Source organism: Loxodonta africana, chromosome 12 (genome assembly GCF_030014295.1).
Source record: "Loxodonta africana isolate mLoxAfr1 chromosome 12, mLoxAfr1.hap2, whole genome shotgun sequence".
Classification (NCBI taxonomy): Eukaryota; Metazoa; Chordata; class Mammalia; order Proboscidea; family Elephantidae; genus Loxodonta; species Loxodonta africana.
In genome coordinates, this window is record NC_087353.1 from 72,818,686 (window position 1) to 72,838,128 (window position 19,443).

Below are 19,443 nucleotides of genomic sequence, written 5' to 3' on the forward strand. Positions count from 1 at the left end.
TCGCAGCACTAGTTTGGAAACTAGCTTTGTGGGTACGGGCTGTGAGATGGTACTACTGTGGTTGATAGGGGCCCCCTCTGGTATTTGGAGGGTCAGCCCTGCTTCTTCACTTGTGTGTCAGATAAGTCCATCTGCCCATCAGAGGTGTACAGAGCACCTGCTGTGTGCTGCAGGGCCACGTGGTATGTGTACCACCATGTGGGATGGTACCCTCGAGAGTAGTGCAGGGTACATCCTATACAACTGCATATGGCAACCTGACGCATCTGAGGTGCTGGCAATAGGATGGTGCATAAGAACTGGTCCGGGCCCTCAAGAGCTCACAATCAGATGGGGGAGACATACCATTAAGCAATCAAGGACATCATGGTGCTAAATGCATTGATGGAAGGGAACCTAGGGGGCTGTGAGAGCCCAGAGAAGGGGTCGCCATCCCAGCCTGGGGGGGTCCAAGATGATCACTGAGTCATCTTCTCTTCCCCTTTTCTTGGGTCCTTGGCCCCTCTCAGGAACAGCGTCTGCCCTCAAAGACTGAAGGCTGAGGTGTGGTGGACCAGAGCTGGGCTTGGGCCACCTCCAGCTGCCTTGCCTGCCCTGCCCCTCTGTAATACTTGATTTCTTTCTCTCTGCTGCCATGAAAACAGGCATTTTATGGTTGAACAATTACAGTTATGACTTTGAGGGCAAGGGTTCACTCTTGGGCAGGCTGCTTGTCAGAGATTCACCCAGCACACGTGGGATGGGGAAACTGAGGCCCAAAGGAACAGGGGCCCTCAATCATCCATGCCCCTCACCTTGAAGAGCAACTTCTCATTCATTCTCTTGGGGCATTTAAGCGGGAGCTTAGGGAGGGCGTTTTGGCTTTTAACACTTTGGTTCTTAACACTTTCTTGGATCTTGTGAATTTCCAGGTAGCAGAGTGGTGGACGAGGTGGAGGAAGGTCAGTGGTGCTGGGGTTAGAATTGGCTGTGCTTGTAGAACAAGGCATAGATGGACTTGTACTATTGCTGCATGTGTGGGAAGGGACCCTCAAGTGTGTGCATTTTCACCCCCTCCTATCATTCATTTGTTCAGCAAACACTTACTAGGCACCTATCTCATACCAGGTTTTGTGCTTGGTACTTGGAAATGCAGTTTGAGTCTCCAGCTCAGCCCTTAGGTCACCTGGATGACCTTGGCTAGTCTTTCCTGTCTCTCTTCTGTCAGGTGATCGTGACGGTATATGCCTGACACACAGTGGCTGGGTAGTAAGTGACTGTTCAGATACCCCTCCCACCCTGGAGCTGCCCATTGCCCCCGAGGCAGGCCAAGGCAGTGCAGGGCGATGATGGCTTATGGAGTCCCTGCAGGTGGGCTGCTGGGGCCCAGAGGAGGAATGTTGTCTTCCAGAGTTTCAGCGAGAAAGGCTGCCTTGTCTCCGTATGGTGACGTAAAGGCACGGACTGGCGGCTGGCAAACCCATCCCACCTATGTTCGGTAACCAGCAGTGCATGGCCGAGCATCCGGATAAGGAGCTAGCTTTTTTACAAGCACCAGAGTAAACTCTAGCCTCTTGAACCAAAAAGGGCATTTATTGGAGGCGCCTGGGGCCTCCAATCATAAAGGCAGAACTGAACAACCCAGGACTCAGGAAATAGAAACCCCAGGACTCCAGATAGACTCCTTTAGGATGGGTCAGCTCAAACTATCTTTCACCCTTATTGGGCCACTGACCATCTGGAGTCCTGAGCCTGGGGTCTTACTGGCTTACCTTGGGCAGGACCCCCTGCCTGGGGGAGAGTGGGCGCCCTGACTGACAGGCCTGCCGAGACAACAGGATGAGGAAGGGGGCTGATCCCTTCAAGCTCAGGCAGAGGGGTGGTGGGGCAGAGAAAGCAGCAGATGTTCACTTTGCCGTGCGCAGAATCTCAGTCTTGCCCTTGGCAGAGTAGAACTTTCCAGCAGCCCCAGTTGGTACGTCAACCTGTGGGCTAATTGGTGGGGCTGAGAGGTGAGGAAGCACTAGTGTAAACTGGTGTCGGTACTCGGTGATGAGCAGTAGAGAAGACTGCAGCTTACTGCAGGGGGGCCTGGGACTGCCCACGGAAAAGGCATCTCTGGGAGTGTTTCTCTGCCCCTGAGAAAGACAGTCAAGACCATCTTGTGCAGCATTGTGCATCCCTCTGAACCCTGAGTGCATGCGGCTGCATGGAAGTCCTGCTTGTTATCACCCCTCCTTCCTGCATTATGTGGCTGTTTTCTTTTAATTGGGGGGGGAAAAAAAGAAAGAGGCTGACATTATAGGGAATGTTTAAAGCAGTGATTCTTAATCCTGGCTGTGCCACAGAATTAATCTGTAGAACATGTTTAAAATACAGAGAATCACCACAACCATTTCTGTCATTTACTGAGCATGCGCTGGCTGCGCCAAGCCCCGTGCAAGGTCTTGTTGCATCCTCCACTGAGCTGGTGAGGGCAGGTGCTGTGGTCATGTCCCCGCTGCAGAGGTGAAAGCTGAGGCATAGAGAGGTTCATTGCTTGCCCAAGACACACAGCTGGAAAGGAGGGATGCTTCCTCTGAGTCCCAGTTACCTGCCTTGAGCAGCTGCACTCACGTACCCAGCCTGCCCTGCTGTGTCCCTGCGGGCAGTGGGCTGGACCCTGGGCACCTGCACTTCTGTAAAGCGCCCCAGCTGATGCAGTTCACAGCCAGGATCGAGACTCACCGACTTCGAGGACCCCAGGACCAGTCCCCAGCCCTCTGACTGTTCCCTTTCAGTCCATCTCTGTCTCCTGTGGCTGTCACCTGAGAGCACCTGCCCTTTTTTTTTTTATTAGTGACAAATCAGCATATCCTAGGGTGTCCAAGTCTCCTTGACCATCCCTGCTAGCACCGCCCCATCCTTGTAGAATCAGCCCTTTGGGCTCCTCTCTGTGCTTCCTTCCTGGCATCAGAGAGAAAGAAAGCAGTGTAGAGTGGGGGCCGATTCTAACATACCGCTGAGTTGTTGTGAAGATGAAATGAGACAATGCGTTTAAGTACAGTACTGCCCAACGCGTGGGAAACACCCTCAATGAATGTTAGCCATTGTCCTTGCTGATGTTATCATTATTGACACTGGGTGGGGGCTTCCTGGGACTAGTGGGCCCCACAGAGGCTCTGTTAGTTGTCAGAATGTTGAAATTCTTCCTTATTCCTGGGGAAACCCCTACTCCAGGCCCTCTATACTTCCCTGTGGTCTGGCAACTGAAAGTTTAATTCTGGTGTACAGGGGCCTCTGGGACTCTGCCTGTTGGTCCATGTCTTTGCCGGACTGGTTGCTGTTTGTTCGGAATATCACCCTTCCTTGGGATGTTTGGGGACCAGAGGGCTGTGCCCCATCCCACTTCTTGGGCACTTTCATCCCAGCCCCACCTGCTAGACCTCAGGCAGCAGAGATCCTGCTGCTGAGCTGCATGTAACCCATCAAGCTGACACCCAGTGCCTGCCCAGCCCCAGCACTCTCGGCCCATGGGCTCTTCAAGCAGCTGCATCTGTACCGTCCCTGTGCCAAGAGACCCAGCTCCAGATGTCGCCTGTGGCCCTTGGGGAGCCTGTGTGTGGTCTCAGCAAAGCAGGTCTTGTTTTTGAGCTTCCTGGCTATCGGGTTATCTGCTGTCTTCCCCTAAAGTGACAGGTTTTCCTTGTCTTTGGTTTTGGTGTCTGGTTCTTGAAGCCCTAATCCCCACCCCCCTTCTCTCTCTCCTGCCAGGGTTAACAGGCAGCAGTGGTCTAGCGAAGGAGGCGAGGCTGATGGAGAACGGAATGCTGGTGACGGACACCGCGGGGAAGCAGCTGCAGAGGTGAGGGCAGTGGGAGGCCCTGTCCTGAGCCTCTCCAGGCCCCCGTCTCTCCCTGCCTCAGGGGAGAGAGGAGGGACACCAGCCAATTGGCATGACCTTCCAAAAAAGAGTTCCATTCCCCAGGGTCTTGGAAGGTGCTGTATTCTGCCTCCCCTCCCGCATCTCCCCGGACCTCACTTTCTGGAATGCAGCAGCCAGAGGGATGAACCTGGCACTGTTCCTGCCAGGTGGCATGGGGTCACACGGGCCTCATGGTTTACCCATCTGTCAGTACTTCTGACTCTCGAGTTCCCTACATGGTGTGGGCCTTTGGCGGGGTCACTCAGAGGGATCTGGAACTTTGAGGCACTAAGAGCCAGCGTTTGATTCAAAGCAGTCACAGTAATAGCGAGCACATTTTGTGCACCATAAGGAGCCATGCACAGGGCCAAGCTCTGTACGGTCTGTTGAATCCTGGAGATAGTTACTGTTGTCATCCCATTTTACATCTGAGTAGACTAAGAGCTCTCCGCAGGTCCTGCAGCTAGAGAGAAGCCCAGCTTGGATTTGATCCTGACCCAGCCTCTGGGCCAGCACTCCTAAGTTCTGCGCTGTGCTGTTTTAAAGGAGGTTCCTTTGGTCTGCTCATTGGGCACTTGGAGGAGCTACATCCTTTGGGCTTTGTTGCTTAACCTCTCTCTGCCTCGGTTTCCTCATCTTCCAAATAGGGTTTATAGTAGCACCTACCTCCTAGGGTTGTGGTAAGGTTTATACAATATAATGTGTATAAAGCACTTAGAACAGTGGCCTGCCCAGAGTCAGTACTCAGCACATACCAGTCAGTACAGTTTGCCATCAGGATGACTCCTACTCATGGCAACCCCGTGTATGTCAGAGTAGAACAGTGCTCTGTAGGGTTTGCAGTGATTTTTGGGAAGTCAATTGCCAGACTTTTCTTCTGAGGTGCCTCTGGGTAGAATTCAACCTCTAACCTTTCCGTTGGCAGCTAAGTGCATTAGCCCTTTGCACCCCCCAGGGATTTCTGCTCAATAAATGCTTCCAGTTATTAGTTGGGGTGAGCTGGGGCCACCTGGAGTTAACTCCTTTTTCGGGGTGGGAGGATTTCACAGAAATAGGGCCAGAAGGAAGTCAGCATGAACAGCTCTCCTATCAGGATATTGCCCACTGTACCCTCCTGGACTCAGGTTGTTATGACATGGTACAGGTGGAAATGTTTGCTTCTCTGTTGCGCACCTGTCAAGGTGGTAAGGTAGGCATCTCATGTACAGTGTGTCTACAGCACTTAGAACAGTGACTCGCCTGGAATCACGCAGGGATGCAAGGGCACTGTCGGGGTTCAGCAGGCGGCTGGCAAAATAAAGAACAGTCACAGCTGCTGCCATCTGAGAATTTCAGTCAGATAGCCAAGAAAGGCAGTGCCTGCATGTGGTCCTGGGATGTAGGGGCAGGAGGTGATGCGAGCTTGCTGGAGGGACCATGGGGGCCAAGCAGAAAATAAAGGCCACTGGGTGTATCACTTATCTGTTGCCGCAAACTTGGCACCTGTTATCTCACAGTTCTGGGGGTCAGGAATCCGAGCACAGCAGGGCTGGGTCCTCTGGCTCAGGATCTCTCACAGGCTGCTGTCAAGATGAGACTGCGGTCTCATCTGAAGGCTCAGCTGGGGGAGGGTCCACGTCCAAGCTGACGGGGTTGTGAGGGCTGTGTTACTGATGGGCTCAGTTCCAACTGGCTGTCGGCTGGAGGCGGCCCTCAGTCCCTAGTTACCTGGGCCACTCCATTGAGGAAACCTGCTTCATCAGAACATGCCAGCCAAGAAGGCAGTGGAGTCAACCACCAAGGCAGCAGTTGCATTCTGTTACCGTTGCTGGATTTCATTGTTAGAAGCAAGTCGGATGTCCTGCCAACGCTCAGGGAGGGGATTATACCAGGGCATGAACCCCGGGGGCGGGGTCATTGGGGAAGAGTCTAGAGGCCCCTGCCATATGGGGAATGCGTCCTGGAGGGGGAGTCTGGGGATAATGTGCGTTCGTTTGTGAAGACTCCATCCATGTTTACTGAGTCCCTACTGTGCTCCTGGTGAGCCAAACAGCCAAGGTGCTTGCCCCACCACCCCCAGGAGACAGTGTACAGGAATGGGTTTAGATCCCAGCTCTGACTCTTCCTAGCTCTAGGACCTTGGGCTGGTTTCTTCATGTGCAAAAGAAGCACAGTAAAAGAGCCTTTTATCTGCAATGCCGGAACGAAAAAGGCTCTGAGAACTGAAGGTTTATAGCAGATTCTTTTGGGTGAAAATACATTTTCTCTCTGTTTTATGTAAGTGTGTGGCTAGCTTCTTTAGTGGCATAATGTGAACTGACCTGAAGCCAGGTGTGTTGTCACTGTTGTTAGTTACTGTCAAGTCGAGTTGATTCCAACTCATGGCAACCCCGTGTGTGCAGAGTAGAGCTGCTTCATAGGGTTTTCAAGAAGCAGATTGCCAGGCCTGGCTCCGAGGTGCCTCTGGGGTGGCTTCGGACCACCAACCTTTCGGCTACTCATCAAGCCCTTAATCAGTCTTAATTTTTCCCATTTAGTGGGGCCATTTGTGTGCATCAAACTGCAGAGATTCCTGTATGTTTGATTCTGGAAGGTTTCCTCAGATCTCAGGGAGTTAAATGATATGCAGCATGGTAACCATTCTAAAATTGGCGGAGTTGCAACCATGACATTCATCTGACCCCTAGAGTTTTGAGAAAGGATTGTGGACCTGTGGTTTGGATCTTACAGAGTTGCAGTATGTGTTGGGGGAGAGGAAGAACAGGGGAGCTTAGCACAGGGCCTGCCGCAGAATGAATGCTTGACAGCCTTGCTTCAGGAAGGGAGGGGGGCCAAATGCAGTCATGCATATTCATTTATTGGATCAATCATAACTCTGCACCAAAGCCCAAGTCATGCATATTCACTGAGGCCCCAGTGACTAGGGGATCTTGGAGCACTCTCTTTGGGGCCACATGGATCGGTGAGAAAACACCCATGCATGGGAGAGGGAGTAGCACGTCCCTGGGGACAATCGAGGCCTCATGCCAGGACCTCTCCCAGACTTCACCTGCTGTGGCTCTTCGCTTGTATTCTTTCTAATTATAATACAGGGGCACCTGTAAGTATAGGTAATACCGTGAGTTTTGTGAGTCATTCTAGCAAATTATTGAAACCACTGGGGGCAGTGAGAGCCAGCAGAGAGGCTGATGTTTGGCAGGAGCTGGACAGACAGAATCCTAACTTGTGGAGACCCAACTCTGGGTGGTTAGGGTCAGAGAAAGTGCCACATGGGTGACTGGTGTCAGACTGATGGAGTGGGAAACTGGGCATGTGAGTTATCTTTGCATTTTGGAAATTAGTCTTACATCGGCCATTATTCACGCAATACATATATATTTTTTTTTTTTTTTAAAAAAAAAAACCATATATGTGTGTACGTGTGTGGGGGTTTGCTCTCAACATCCCCTCTCTCAGCGGGCTCTGCTGTCCGTCTCAGACCACACGAGCAGCCCCAGCACTGCAGGCCCCACCCAAGGCTTTGGTTTGGTTGACACCCACATGCCTTACTTTCCCCAGACAGCTCAGCAGCTCCTCCTCCTACAGCGGGGATGCACGCAAACACCACAACAGCACCGCAGAGCTGCAGAAAGCTGGGACACCGAAGGAGGCCACCTGGAAGCTGATGGAGGCAGACAAGGCTCAGACCGGGCAGGTGAGGTCTGGCTTTCCATGTAAGGGTGGTGGCCGGTGCTGCCGAGCAGTCCCTCTGTGCTGGTCCTGGCCGAGCACTTTGTGTAGGAACTCAACGTATTCCTCACCACAAGGAGCCCTGGTGGCGCAGTGGTTAAAGTACTTGGCTGCTAACCAAAGGTCGGCCGTTCGAACCCACCAACTGCTCCATGGGAGAAAGATGTGGCAGTCTGCTCCTGTAAAGATGTGCAGCCTTGGAAACCCTATGGGGCAGTTCTCTTCTGTCCTGTAGGGTCTCTTTGAGTTAGAATCAGCTTGACAGTAATGGGTTTGGTTTGGTTTTGTTCCTCACAACAAACTTACAAAGGTACTGTTTACAGCTGTGGAAACTGAGGCACAGAGCAGCTGTGTGACTTAATCAAGGTCATAGCTGGTGGCAGAGCTGAGCTTTGAACCCAGGTGGTGGGACTCTGGAGTTGGCAACTGTTATTTCTGCTTTACCACCACTCTGCTTTTTGAGCAGCTTGGGGGCTCTAATTGTTTGTAGGTGACCTGAGTAGCTCAAATCAGGGCTCCCCTGAGTGATGTATGGGGTGATCTGGGAAATGCTCAGTTGTTTGTAAGATAGCTTTATGTTGTACACAGACACAGTATTAAAAAACATTACATAGTTAGAAAAGTACTTTTACTCCTGACAGTTGCACCAGTGAGAAGGTCTCAGTTGGGTGCTAGATCCTCTTTAGCACCTGACAGTACCTAGTCTTCCCTTGTAACAAGGACAGCAGGTTTCAAGCTCTTGTTTCATTGTTTTTTTTTTTTTTTTTTTTTGAGATTACCTAATTTGGACAATTGTGAATAATTTCCCATTTATGGTTTTGATCCAAAGTTTATTTTTAAAAATGAATGTGGTTATGTTAAAAAAAAAAAAAAAAGTGTGGGGGTGGGTTTTAAAAAAATGAAAACAAGTAGATAGATAAAGCAAAAAAAAAAAAAAATCATGAAAGGTGACGCTGGAATAACCAGGGTTGGAGGACTGGTCCCTTAGATCTACCTGGATGCATCCGGTGCCTCCTGGGGGCTCCAGTTCACTGCTTCTTCCCCCTTCTTGTCGTCACACCCATGGCTGTGGCCGGGCAGAGGTGGCTGTGGTGTCTCATGCCCCCTCTGCTCTTTTTTGACCCTCCAAGGAGCCAGAGAAATGACCCTAAATCCAGGACTTTGGAAGGAAGATCCAGAGATACCAGGCCCGTTTAAGTCTTATTGTATCTCCACAACAACCAGAGGAAATGGAGCCTGCTTTTATCCCCATTTTACATATGAGGGAAACTGAGGCTCAGGGGGGCTTATACCTTGCCAGAGTCAGACCAAGAGTAGAGCTGGGCTCAACATACCCAGGCATTTCTGACTCCCATGCCTGGGTTCTTTACTGCTATAATCCCTGCAGAATAATTCCTGGACAGCAGGCAGCTCCATTTTCATGGTGAAAGCTGAATGGTGAAATAGGCATGTTTGGAATTCTGTTCCCCACCCCCCCCCCCACCCCCAAGACTATTTCAATTTGAAGACAGAGAATTGAAAAATCAAAATAGAAAAAGCAGCCGTCAGTTATACATCAGACCCATGGGCAGGCAGACAGTAGACTCAGATCGTTTTTTTTCTTGAAATTCAGCACAAAAAGCAAGGACACAGACAAAGATCCCTGGAGTTTGTTGAAACCAAGCAGATGGGCATGGGGCTGGCCTGAACTGGGGTGCCCTGCTTCATGTGCTTGGGAGACGCAAACATCAGGCAACTAGGATGTATTTATTTAGCCCCCGTTCTGGGTTCTAAGGGAATACAAAGTAAAAGACTCCTCACACCCCCTGTTTGTGGAGCTGGGGCATCAGGCAGTGGGGAGCCAGTTGAGATGGTATGAGTTAGTGCTGGGTGCTCAGGGGAAAAGGGGTGGTGGCAGGCAGGTCCTGTTGCAGGGTGAACGTGACATTTGGTCTTGGTTGCTAGGCAACTTTTCACTTTTTCCCCTTTGCTTAAAACTCCTGGTGGCATCCCGTTGATCCTGGGGTAAAGACTGGAGTCCCGAATAGGGCCCCCAGGCCCTGTCTGGTCTGGCTGCCACCTGCTTCTCCAGCTTCGTCTGTTCCTTGGTGCCCCATGCTGACCTTGCTCCTTCCAGTTCCCCGGAAGTGCTGTGTTCCCTCCTACCTCAGGGCCTTTGCACACGCTGCTGCTTTTACCTAGAGTGGCCTTTTGCCATCTTCACCTGGTTACCTCAGGGTAACCTCCTCTGACACCTTCCTACCCTGGGTTGGGTCAGGATGCCCAATTTTACAGTCTCTGGAACCCCGTACTGTTAACAGCCCTTCTCTGTTTGCAATTACGCATTTATCCTGGCGATGATTTGATGAAAGCCTGCATCCCTGCTGGACTAGAAGTTCCATGAGGACAGAGAACTTGACTTTGTTTCTGAGTCCCCAGTGTCCTCAAAGACACCCGATCAACATTTGTGGAGTGACTAAAGGGAGGAGGGTGCTATAAGTATGGGGGCGGGGCCACACAGGTGCTGATGACGCTCCTGACCTCGCGTGGTATAAAATGCCTTTCCTCCCCGTGACCCCTAGGTCAAGCTGTCCGTGTACTGGGACTATATGAAGGCCATTGGACTCTTCATCTCCTTTCTGAGCATCTTCCTCTTCTTGAGTAACCACATTGCTGCCCTGGCGTCTAACTACTGGCTCAGTCTCTGGACTGATGACCCCATCGTCAACGGGACCCAGCAGCACACCAAAGTCCGCCTGAGTGTCTATGGAGCCCTAGGCATTTCCCAAGGTGGGCCTTCCCCTTCCCACCATTTCCCACCCACTGATTCTGGCACCTGTAAATGCTTCTGTGTCTAAAGAGCTGTTAATTATAGAATTGGCCCCCTACATTCTCAGGGTTCAGTGTACCTCCAAATCAAGCCAAACCCAGATGGACCAGGGCTGCGCACATAGTAGATGCTCAAGTAGTTGTAGAATGAATGTTGCTTGAATGTTTGTTTCATATGGTTCTAGAAGGTAGAGGGGAGGGGTACCTCATGTGCCCATTTTAAAGAGGAGGAAAGTTGAGGACATAAGCTGCCCAGAACATTAGAGAGTTGGAAGGACCCCTTATCCCGCTTGGTTCTGTCAAGGTGAAAGGTCTTCTGCAGAGTCTCATGCATGGGCTCTTACTTACTCTCTGAGAGTGGAAATTTGTTTATACCAGTAGTTCTCACCCGGGGGTCATGTTGCCCACCAAGGAACACTTGGCAATGTCTGGAGACACTTTGGTTGTCACTACGGAGTGGGGGTGCTACTGATATCTAGAAATCAGGATGCTGCTAAACATTCTGCAATGAACAGAGAAGCTCCCAAGACAGAATTATCCAAACCCAAGTATCAGTAGTGACAGAGTTGAGAAACCCTGGTCTATACCCTTCATAACAGCATTGATAGTAATAGCTAACATTTACTGGGCACTTATTTGGTACCTGGAAACCCTGGTGGCATAGCGATTAAGAGTTCAGCTGCTAACCAAAAGGTCGGCAGTTCAGATCCACCAGGCACTCCTTGGAAACCCTATGGGGCAGTTCTGCTCTGTCTTATAGGGTCGCTATGAGTCAGAATCGACTCAATGGAAACGGGTTCAGTTACAGTTACTTGGTGCTTGGCTCTCTTTTAAACACTTTTGTGGGTTTTCACTTATTTATCCTTGTAACGATTCCATGAGGTAGGCGTTAATATTTTCCCCATTTTAGAGATGCAGAAACCGAGGGCCAGAGCGGTTAAGTTAGTTGCCCAAATACGGCAGAGCTTCCATTGCATGAGGCAGTCTGGCGCAGGAGGCCATACTTTTAACCGCTAGCTACACAGTGATTTATCTTTGTGTTTATGTGTTCATAATAACTGTGTATAGCTATACATGCATCTGTGCGTTTGACATCTATATATATGTATATACACTAAATGTAAATGCTTGATATTTTTGAGCACTTTCTGTGCATCAAACACATTGCCAGGTAGACACTTTACATTCTACATTGTGTCGTTGTCCCTGTTCTACAGATGAGGAAACTGAGGTTCAAAGAGGCCTAGTGAACCTCAGTGGAAGGTCCCACAGCTGGAAGTGGCAGAGGCCGATTTGGCAGTGTTGGCTCCAGAGCCTGTCATTTTGGCCCCTGCCCCTTGGGTTTCTTGCTTGATTAGAAAGGCCAACATACAGGCTTCTCAGTCCCTATGAAATCACTGCACTGGAAAGAATGGTTGCCCTGCTGTGCGTTGTTTGGAAGAGTCACAAATGTCTCCTGGTGTCCAGGGGACAGCTTTGAGCAAAAAGAAAGAGCAGACATGGATTTCTTGAGGTTTTCAGTCCCTAGAACCCTCCCTCCATAGGACTAGGGACTGAGGCCTCCAAATTATAATTGAGGGAAGGTAGAAAACAGAGAGGGTGTGATGTTTACCTGGGCTCACAGTGTCACTTCTGGAGTTGCACTATCCAGTATGGTACCCACTAGCCACGTGTGACTATGAATTTTAATGAATTACAATTAAATAAAACTTAAAATTCAGTTCTTTGGTTACACTGGCTACATTTCAAAGTACTTAAGATCCACATGTGGCTAGTGGCTAAGGTATTGGAAAGCAGAGCTCTAGAACGTTTCCATCATTGCAGAAAGTTTTATTGGATAACATTGGTCCAGAGGAATACGGCATATGGATTAAAAGCATGACAGTGGAGCTCTGCATCTGATTGGCTAAGGGGTAAGGGAATTCACCTATCTGAGCTTCAGTTTCCTTAGCTGTAAAATGGGGTAGTGCAGTGCTCGCCAAATAGTAAGTTGTCAATAAATTGATAAATAGTAACTGCCATTGTTATTATTACTACCGTTGGTATTGTTATTAGAAGCTGGGAGCCCACACCTGCACCATCCACACAGGCTTGTGGCTGCTTTCCCTGCAGTGTTTGCCCCCAGTGTGTCCCACTACCTGGTTCTGGAGTTTAACACCTGGCATGTTTGTAGGTATCTCTGTGTTTGGCTACTCCATGGCAGTGTCCATTGGGGGCATCTTGGCCTCCCGCCGCCTGCATCTGGATCTGCTGCATAACGTCCTCCGGTCGCCTATGAGCTTCTTCGAGCGGACGCCCAGTGGGAACCTGGTGAACCGCTTCTCCAAGGAGTTGGACACGGTGGACTCAATGATCCCGCAGGTTATCAAGATGTTCATGGGCTCCCTGTTCAGCGTCGTCGGTGCCTGCATCATCATCCTGCTAGCCACGCCCATTGCCGCCGTCATCATCCCGCCCCTGGGCCTCATCTACTTCTTCGTCCAGGTAAGAGGTGGGGCCTTGGTGCTCAGGATGAGCCTTGCTGCGTGTTGCTAAGTGCTCACTGCATCTTCCCATTGCCCTAGCATGGAGCTGTTGAGGATTTTTTTGAGGAGGTTTCGATTTGTTTTTGTTAGTTTTTAATACCTAAGTTGATTATTTTTAGCCTATGATAACCATATGTACTCTTTTTCTAATGATGCTTTGTTTTTCTAGCTATACGTTAGGAAAGAAAAAAACTAGTTTGTTATAAAGACACCTGTGTTATTGAAATTTCCATATGTATGAAATTCTTTAGTTCTAAGCTCCCTGCAGATAACAGTAAGAGTGGCTTAAATGAGACAGGTTAATTTTTTTTCTCTCTTGTAAGAGAAATTTAGAATTAGGCAGTTCAGGTCTGGTAAGGCAGCTCCATGAGCTTGTTAATACACATTCTTCTTTATTATTTATCTGCACAACTATTCTTACACATGCCTTCCATTCTTAAATTGGCCTCGTGGTCCAAAATAGCTGCTGGAGCTCCAGCCATCATATAAGATAACAAGACTTAGAGAAGATGTCTTAGTTATCTATTGTTGCTACAACAGAAATACCACAAGTGGATGGCTTTAACAAAGAGAATGTATTTTCTTATAGTCTAAGAGGCTAGAAGTCCGAATTGAGGGTGCCAGCTCCAGGGGAAGGCTTTCTCTTTCATTCGGCTGTGGAGGAAGGCTCTTGTCATCAATCTTCCCCTGGTCTAGGAGCTTCTCAGCACAGGGAGACATGCTGCAAAGGACATGCTTTGTTCCTGGCACTTCTGTTTTTGGTAGCATGAGGTCCCTATCTGCTAGCTTCCCTTTCCTTTTATCTCTTATAAGATAAAAGGTGATGCAGGCCACACCCCAGGGAAACTCCAGTTACATCATATCAGGGCTGTGACCTGAGTAATGGTGTTGCATCCCACCCTAATCCTCTTTAACATAACCTAATCTTGCCTCATTAACCACAGGCAGAAATTAGGATTTACGGGCACATAGGTTTAGGACAGTTACGTCAGATCACAAAAATGGAGGACAGCCACACAGTACTGGAATCATAGCCTAGCCAAGTTGACACATATTGTGGGTGGACACAATTCAATCCGTGACGGACAGGAACAGGGGAAGGGCGCATTTGATAGCTGAGTCAGCATCACCCCTTTAAATACATCTAATTGTCCAGAACTTAGTTATGTGATCACCTCTACTAGGAAGTGTAGTTTTTTTACTGGACACATGGCCATCCCAGTCAAATCAAGTTTCTATTGAGAAATAAGGGGGAGATATTGGATTTTTTATTGGATAGGAAAATAGTAGTCTCCGTCATATCTCTTCTGTGAAAACTGTTTTCACAATAGGTTCTTTGAACACCTGTGGCTTCTTAGGGTTACTGCGTCTCCGTTGGATAGATGAGCATGTTGAGGCTCAGAGAAGTGAAGCATCTTCCCCAAGTGGCAGAGCTGGGAGTATGAACTCGTGTATGTCTCATCTAAAGCCTGTGCAGCTAACCACGGTGTTGCACTGCCCTTCTTGCCCCAAAAAGATTAACTGCAGCAAAATTGCAAGTGGGGAATTGTTGTTTAGATGGGGGTGTTCTGACCGGGACGGGAAATAAGAATAAGAAACCACACAGAGCCCTTCACCTCAGACTGCACCATGGGCCTGTTTGCGTTGGGTCTGGGAGGCCTTGGTCCTCCCGGGGCCAGACCCCAGGACCTCAGCCCACCGCGCCCTAGCGATTGATGATCGTGAACAAAGACGGAATCATGGAGAATAGGCTCAGTTCCTGGACCTCACTGAATTCTCTTTAAACTGGTGCCCCATGTTTTGGGACATCATCTGGCTGCAGTTACCAGAAGTGTTGCCGGTGTTCGTGGCCTGGTTGGGACTTTTCCTGAAGACCCCAGTTCAAAAGAAAGGAAGAGACCAAAAGCTGATAGCAGGACGTGGGTACACTGTGAAGCGCTTCTGTGATGGAATGTTAGCTCCTTATGGGGATAGTTAGGAAGACACTGTCACAACACCAACAAATTTATTTTTAAACTACAAAGGGAGTGAATTTAGCAAAGGAGCAAGTTGTATGCACACTGTCATTATAACTAAGACGAAATATGTAATGTGCGTGGGCAGGACTGGAAAGGGAGGCAGAAAAATTAAAACATTGCCATTTTAAGGGTTGAGATTATGGGGGAGCTTTTTTCTTTCTTTTTTTTTAATAGCTTTGAGCTAAATATACACCTACCCTGCAACCAACTATCTTGCTCCTGGATGTATATACAGAGGAAACGAAAGCGTATATCCAGCACAAAGAATGTGGTCGAATGCACTTGGCAGCTTGGCTCGCGATAACCTGAAACTAGATACAACTCAAATGTTTATCAGTAAAGAGAATGGATAATTAAATTGTAGTCTTTTCATACAACAGAACAGCTCTGTAATAAAAAGGAACAAACTCCGGATACCCACAGCAGTGTGGATGAATCTCAGAGTTCTCATACTGATCAAAGAAGCCAGACAAGAGTACATACTGCATGGTTCCATTTAGATGAAGTTCAAGAGCAGGCAAAACTAACGTACGGTGATAGAAGTCCGCATAGTGGCTACCCTTTAGGGGTGGGCAGTGGCGGGTAGGTATGAGCTGCGAGGAAGAAAAGGGCGTTTTCTGAGGTACTAGACATGTTCTGTATTTTGATCGGGCCTGGTGATCTGCTTCCGAAAATCAGCCGATGGAAACCCTGTGAACACAGCAGTCCAGTCCACGACAGTCACGAGGATGGCCCAGGACTGGCAGTGTTTTGGTCTGTCGTGCATGGGGATGTCATGAGTGAGGGACCGACCTGATGGCAGTTAACAACAGCAGCTGTCAGCTCACACCATGTGAAATTGTTGATGTTCATCTGTTTTTTACCTACAAAAATGGCAGTTTCTTATGCTTGTCTAATATTAGCAGACATGGTTCCTAACGGTAAATATAGATGCCATACATGTGTGCAGGCAAGTACGTACTATATGACATGTGAGAATATATGCTGCTTTTATTTTTTTTAATTGTGCTTTAAATGAAAGTTTACAAATCAAGTCAATCTTTCGTACAAAAATTTATATACACCTTGCTATTTATGTACTTGCTCTCCCCGTAGTAAGACAGCACACTCCTTCTTTCCACCCTGTATTCCCCACGTCCATTCAGCCAGCTTAGAATATATGATTCTTCATGTCATCCTCACAAAAAATCCTGTGAAGCAGGCCATATTGTTCCCATTTTACAAGTGAGAAAACCAAGGCTCAGAGAAATTAAGTAAGTTGCCTGTGGTTGTATTGTTAATCAATAGCAGAGTTAGGATTTGGACTAAAGTCTGGTTAAACTCAAAACTTGTGTCTAAAACCACACTGCTGGGTCCACAAAACCCTTGATGCTAATGGCCTCAGAGAAGCAGTACAGTGTAGACGTTAACACTTCAGCGGCCAGACAGCCTGGGTTCGAATCCCATCTCTGCCACTTCCTAGCTGTGTGACTATGGGCATGTTAATTAACCTCTTTGTGCCTTGACTTACACATCATAAAATAGTAGGAAGACCCTCATAGGGTTTTTGTGAAGATTAAATGAACTGATACATGTAAAAGCATTTAGAACAATGCCTGGAACAGTGGGCACTATATAAGGGTTAAAAACCAAACCCGTTGCCGTTGAGTCGATCCTGACTCATAGCGACCCTATAGCACAGAGTAGAACTGCCCCATAGGGTTTCCAAGGAACACTTGGTGGATTCAAACCACCAGCCTTTTGGTTAGCAGCCATAGCTCTTAACCACTGTGCCACCAGGGTTTCCGTGTAAGTGTTAGTTATTATTATTCTTGTCATAGTCGTTGTTACTGTTAGCACTGTGCCTGCAGTTCAAGGAGTGACCACGAGGTGAGCAGGGACACTTGTTAAAAGTAGCCGGGCTCCAACATTTTGTCTCCTAGAGGTTGTTGTTGTATGCCATCGAGTCAATTGTGACTCATAGCGACCCTACAGGACAGAGTAGAACTGCTCTATAGGATTTCTAAGGCTTTAGTCTTTATGGGAGCAGATTGCCACATCTTTCTCCCGTGGATTGGCTGGTGGTGTCGAACCACCGACATTTCAGTTAGGAGCCAAGCGCTTAACCACTGTGCCACCAGGGCTCTTTCCTGCTGGAGGTACCATTTTAGTATTAAAGGGGGCATCTGTGAGCATAACAATACCCAGACTATCAGCACAGCCCCAGCAGGATGGGCTGAGGGACTTGTGCCCACTCCACTGTCCATTCTCTCTCCCAGAGGTTCTATGTGGCCTCCTCCCGGCAGCTGAAGCGCCTTGAGTCGGTCAGCCGCTCCCCGGTGTACTCCCACTTCAGTGAGACCCTGCTGGGGGTCAGTGTCATCCGCGCCTTTGAGGAGCAGGAGCGCTTCATCCGCCAGAGTGACCTGAAGGTGGACGAGAACCAGAAGGCCTACTACCCCAGCATCGTGGCAAATAGGTGGGTGCACCAGCCTCCGTGAGGAGGGTAGGAAGCTGCCTTAGTGCCTCGTTGCTTTGCCTTGATTTCTTCCTGCACACCTTCCTGGAGAAGAGTGTGGAGTCAAACCCAGCCCTCGCAGAAAGGATGCGCAGACTTGGGGGCCTTCTGCAGGGAGAGTGTTCATGGGCAGTTGAAGCATCTAAGAACTGGTAGTTCTTCCAGAGCCCGAAAGTCCTGCAACACTGACCTTGAACTGTTATTTCTGGAGATGCAGGACCACCAGTGGCAGGCCAGTGTTGCTGTTTCATACTCAGCCCCACAGGTCTCCACTGAGGTGTGTGCACACTCCACCTATGGGATGTGTTAGTGCAACTTACAAGTGTGTTATGTTGAGTCATGTGTGAGTGGCATTTTGTGGATCAACAGTGGCTGACTAGCATCAACCAAAAAAGGGAGCAGAAGTTGCTAAGTATATACGGAATTTAGAGAAGCGCCCGATTTATCCCTATAATGGCATCTTCCCCGCCTGCTTGCATCCTGATACACTTTTTTGAGAGGTGGGGTAGAGAAACTGGTGAGTGTCACGGTGACAGTGCCCTGCAGGTGGCCGGTAACAGCCAGCCTATCTTCCAGTGTGTAATCCTTGTTAGGGGAACGACCAGGGTTTCCTGGAGACATAGCCTTCTTTTGCAGAACTTTCAGGCAGTTTGTCAAACTCCGGGGTCTGTCCATGGGAGTGTCTCATGCATGTGAACATCAGTCATGTGGATTGCCAGGGCTGTGCTGGACGAGCTTTGAAAACGTCCTCTCCCTAAAAAAAAAAAAAAAGCACTTCAAATTGGAAAACATTAAGATGATATTCCTAATACTTCATTGTCTTATGCACATTACCTTTAAGCAAAATATTTGTTTATATTTTAAAAGATACGTGTGTGTGTGTGTGTGTGTGTGTGTGTGTGTAGTTCCTGGGTGGCACAAATGGCTAAGCACTCAACTACTAGCTGAAAGGTTGGCGGTTTGAACCCATCCCACAGCACCATGGAAGAAAGGCCTGACAATCTGCTTCTGAGAGGTCGTAGCCTTGAAAGCCCTATGGAGTGGTTCTACTCTGCACGGATGAGTCAGAGTCAACTCAATGGCAACTAGCAATAACTAAAAACAGCGTGTGTGTGTGTATTCTCTTCTTTTCCTTGATTCTAAAGTGAACTCTTCCCCAACCACACACATTTTTTAGCAGACTTTTTTTTTAATTTTAGTAAGTTTCATAAATATGACTGTAGCTTATGTTCTGAATATTAAAAAAAAAACAAAAACATTAATGTCAAGTCGATTCCAACTCAAAGCGACCCTATAGGACAGAGTAGAGCTGCCCCATAGGGTTTCCAGGGGGCAACTGGTGGATTCAAATGGCCCACCCTTTGGTTAGCAGCTGATCTCTTAATTATTGCACCACCAGGGCTCCATGTTCTGAATATAGATCACTTTTATTTATTTTTTTATTGTGCTTTAGGGGAAAGTTTACAATTCAAGTTAATTTCTCATTCAAAAATTTATACACATATTGTTTTTTGACATCGGTTGCAATCCCCACAATGTGGCAGCACGCTCCGCCTTTACATCCAGGGTTCCCTGTGTCTGTTCATCCAGCTCCTGTCCCTTCTGCCTTGTTGTCTTGCTCTTGGACAGGAGCTGCCCATTTAGTCTGGTATATTTGATTGGATTAAGAAGCACGTTCCTCACGTGTGTTATTTTTTGTTTAATAAGCCCGTCTATTATTTGTCTAAAAAGTGAGCTTTGGGAATGATTTCAGTCCTGGATTAGCAGAGTCCAACCACACACATTTTAATGTATCTGAAATTAGGGTGTGTCTGAGTCTGAGAACATTACAGATACACTTAAAATGGTTGTTTATTTCTCACTCCTCTCCCCCCAACTCCCAACCAAGAGGAGGTTATTGTAAATCAGTGGTGCCTCTCACAGTGGAAAACTTCTTAGTACTTAGGAATTTCCAGTACAACTTTCAAAGAACCGTATGTTGTTGTTGTTAGATGCCATTGATTT

General features: G+C 48.4%; 1 protein-coding gene across 4 annotated transcripts in view; it reads left to right on the forward strand.

Annotated features, from left to right (window-relative positions):
- The window catches only part of ABCC1 (ATP binding cassette subfamily C member 1 (ABCC1 blood group)), a 175,242-nt gene that overhangs the window by 143,433 nt on the left and 12,366 nt on the right, over positions 1-19,443 (forward strand). For all 4 annotated transcript variants that reach the window (XM_010601238.3, XM_064295633.1, XM_023540926.2 and 1 more), the window contains 5 exons: positions 3,733-3,823; positions 7,421-7,556; positions 10,153-10,360; positions 12,573-12,883; positions 17,201-17,400. In XM_010601238.3, the coding sequence (XP_010599540.1) occupies positions 3,733-3,823; positions 7,421-7,556; positions 10,153-10,360; positions 12,573-12,883; positions 17,201-17,400 (946 nt within the window). The remainder of the gene's footprint in view (positions 1-3,732; positions 3,824-7,420; positions 7,557-10,152; positions 10,361-12,572; positions 12,884-17,200; positions 17,401-19,443) is intronic.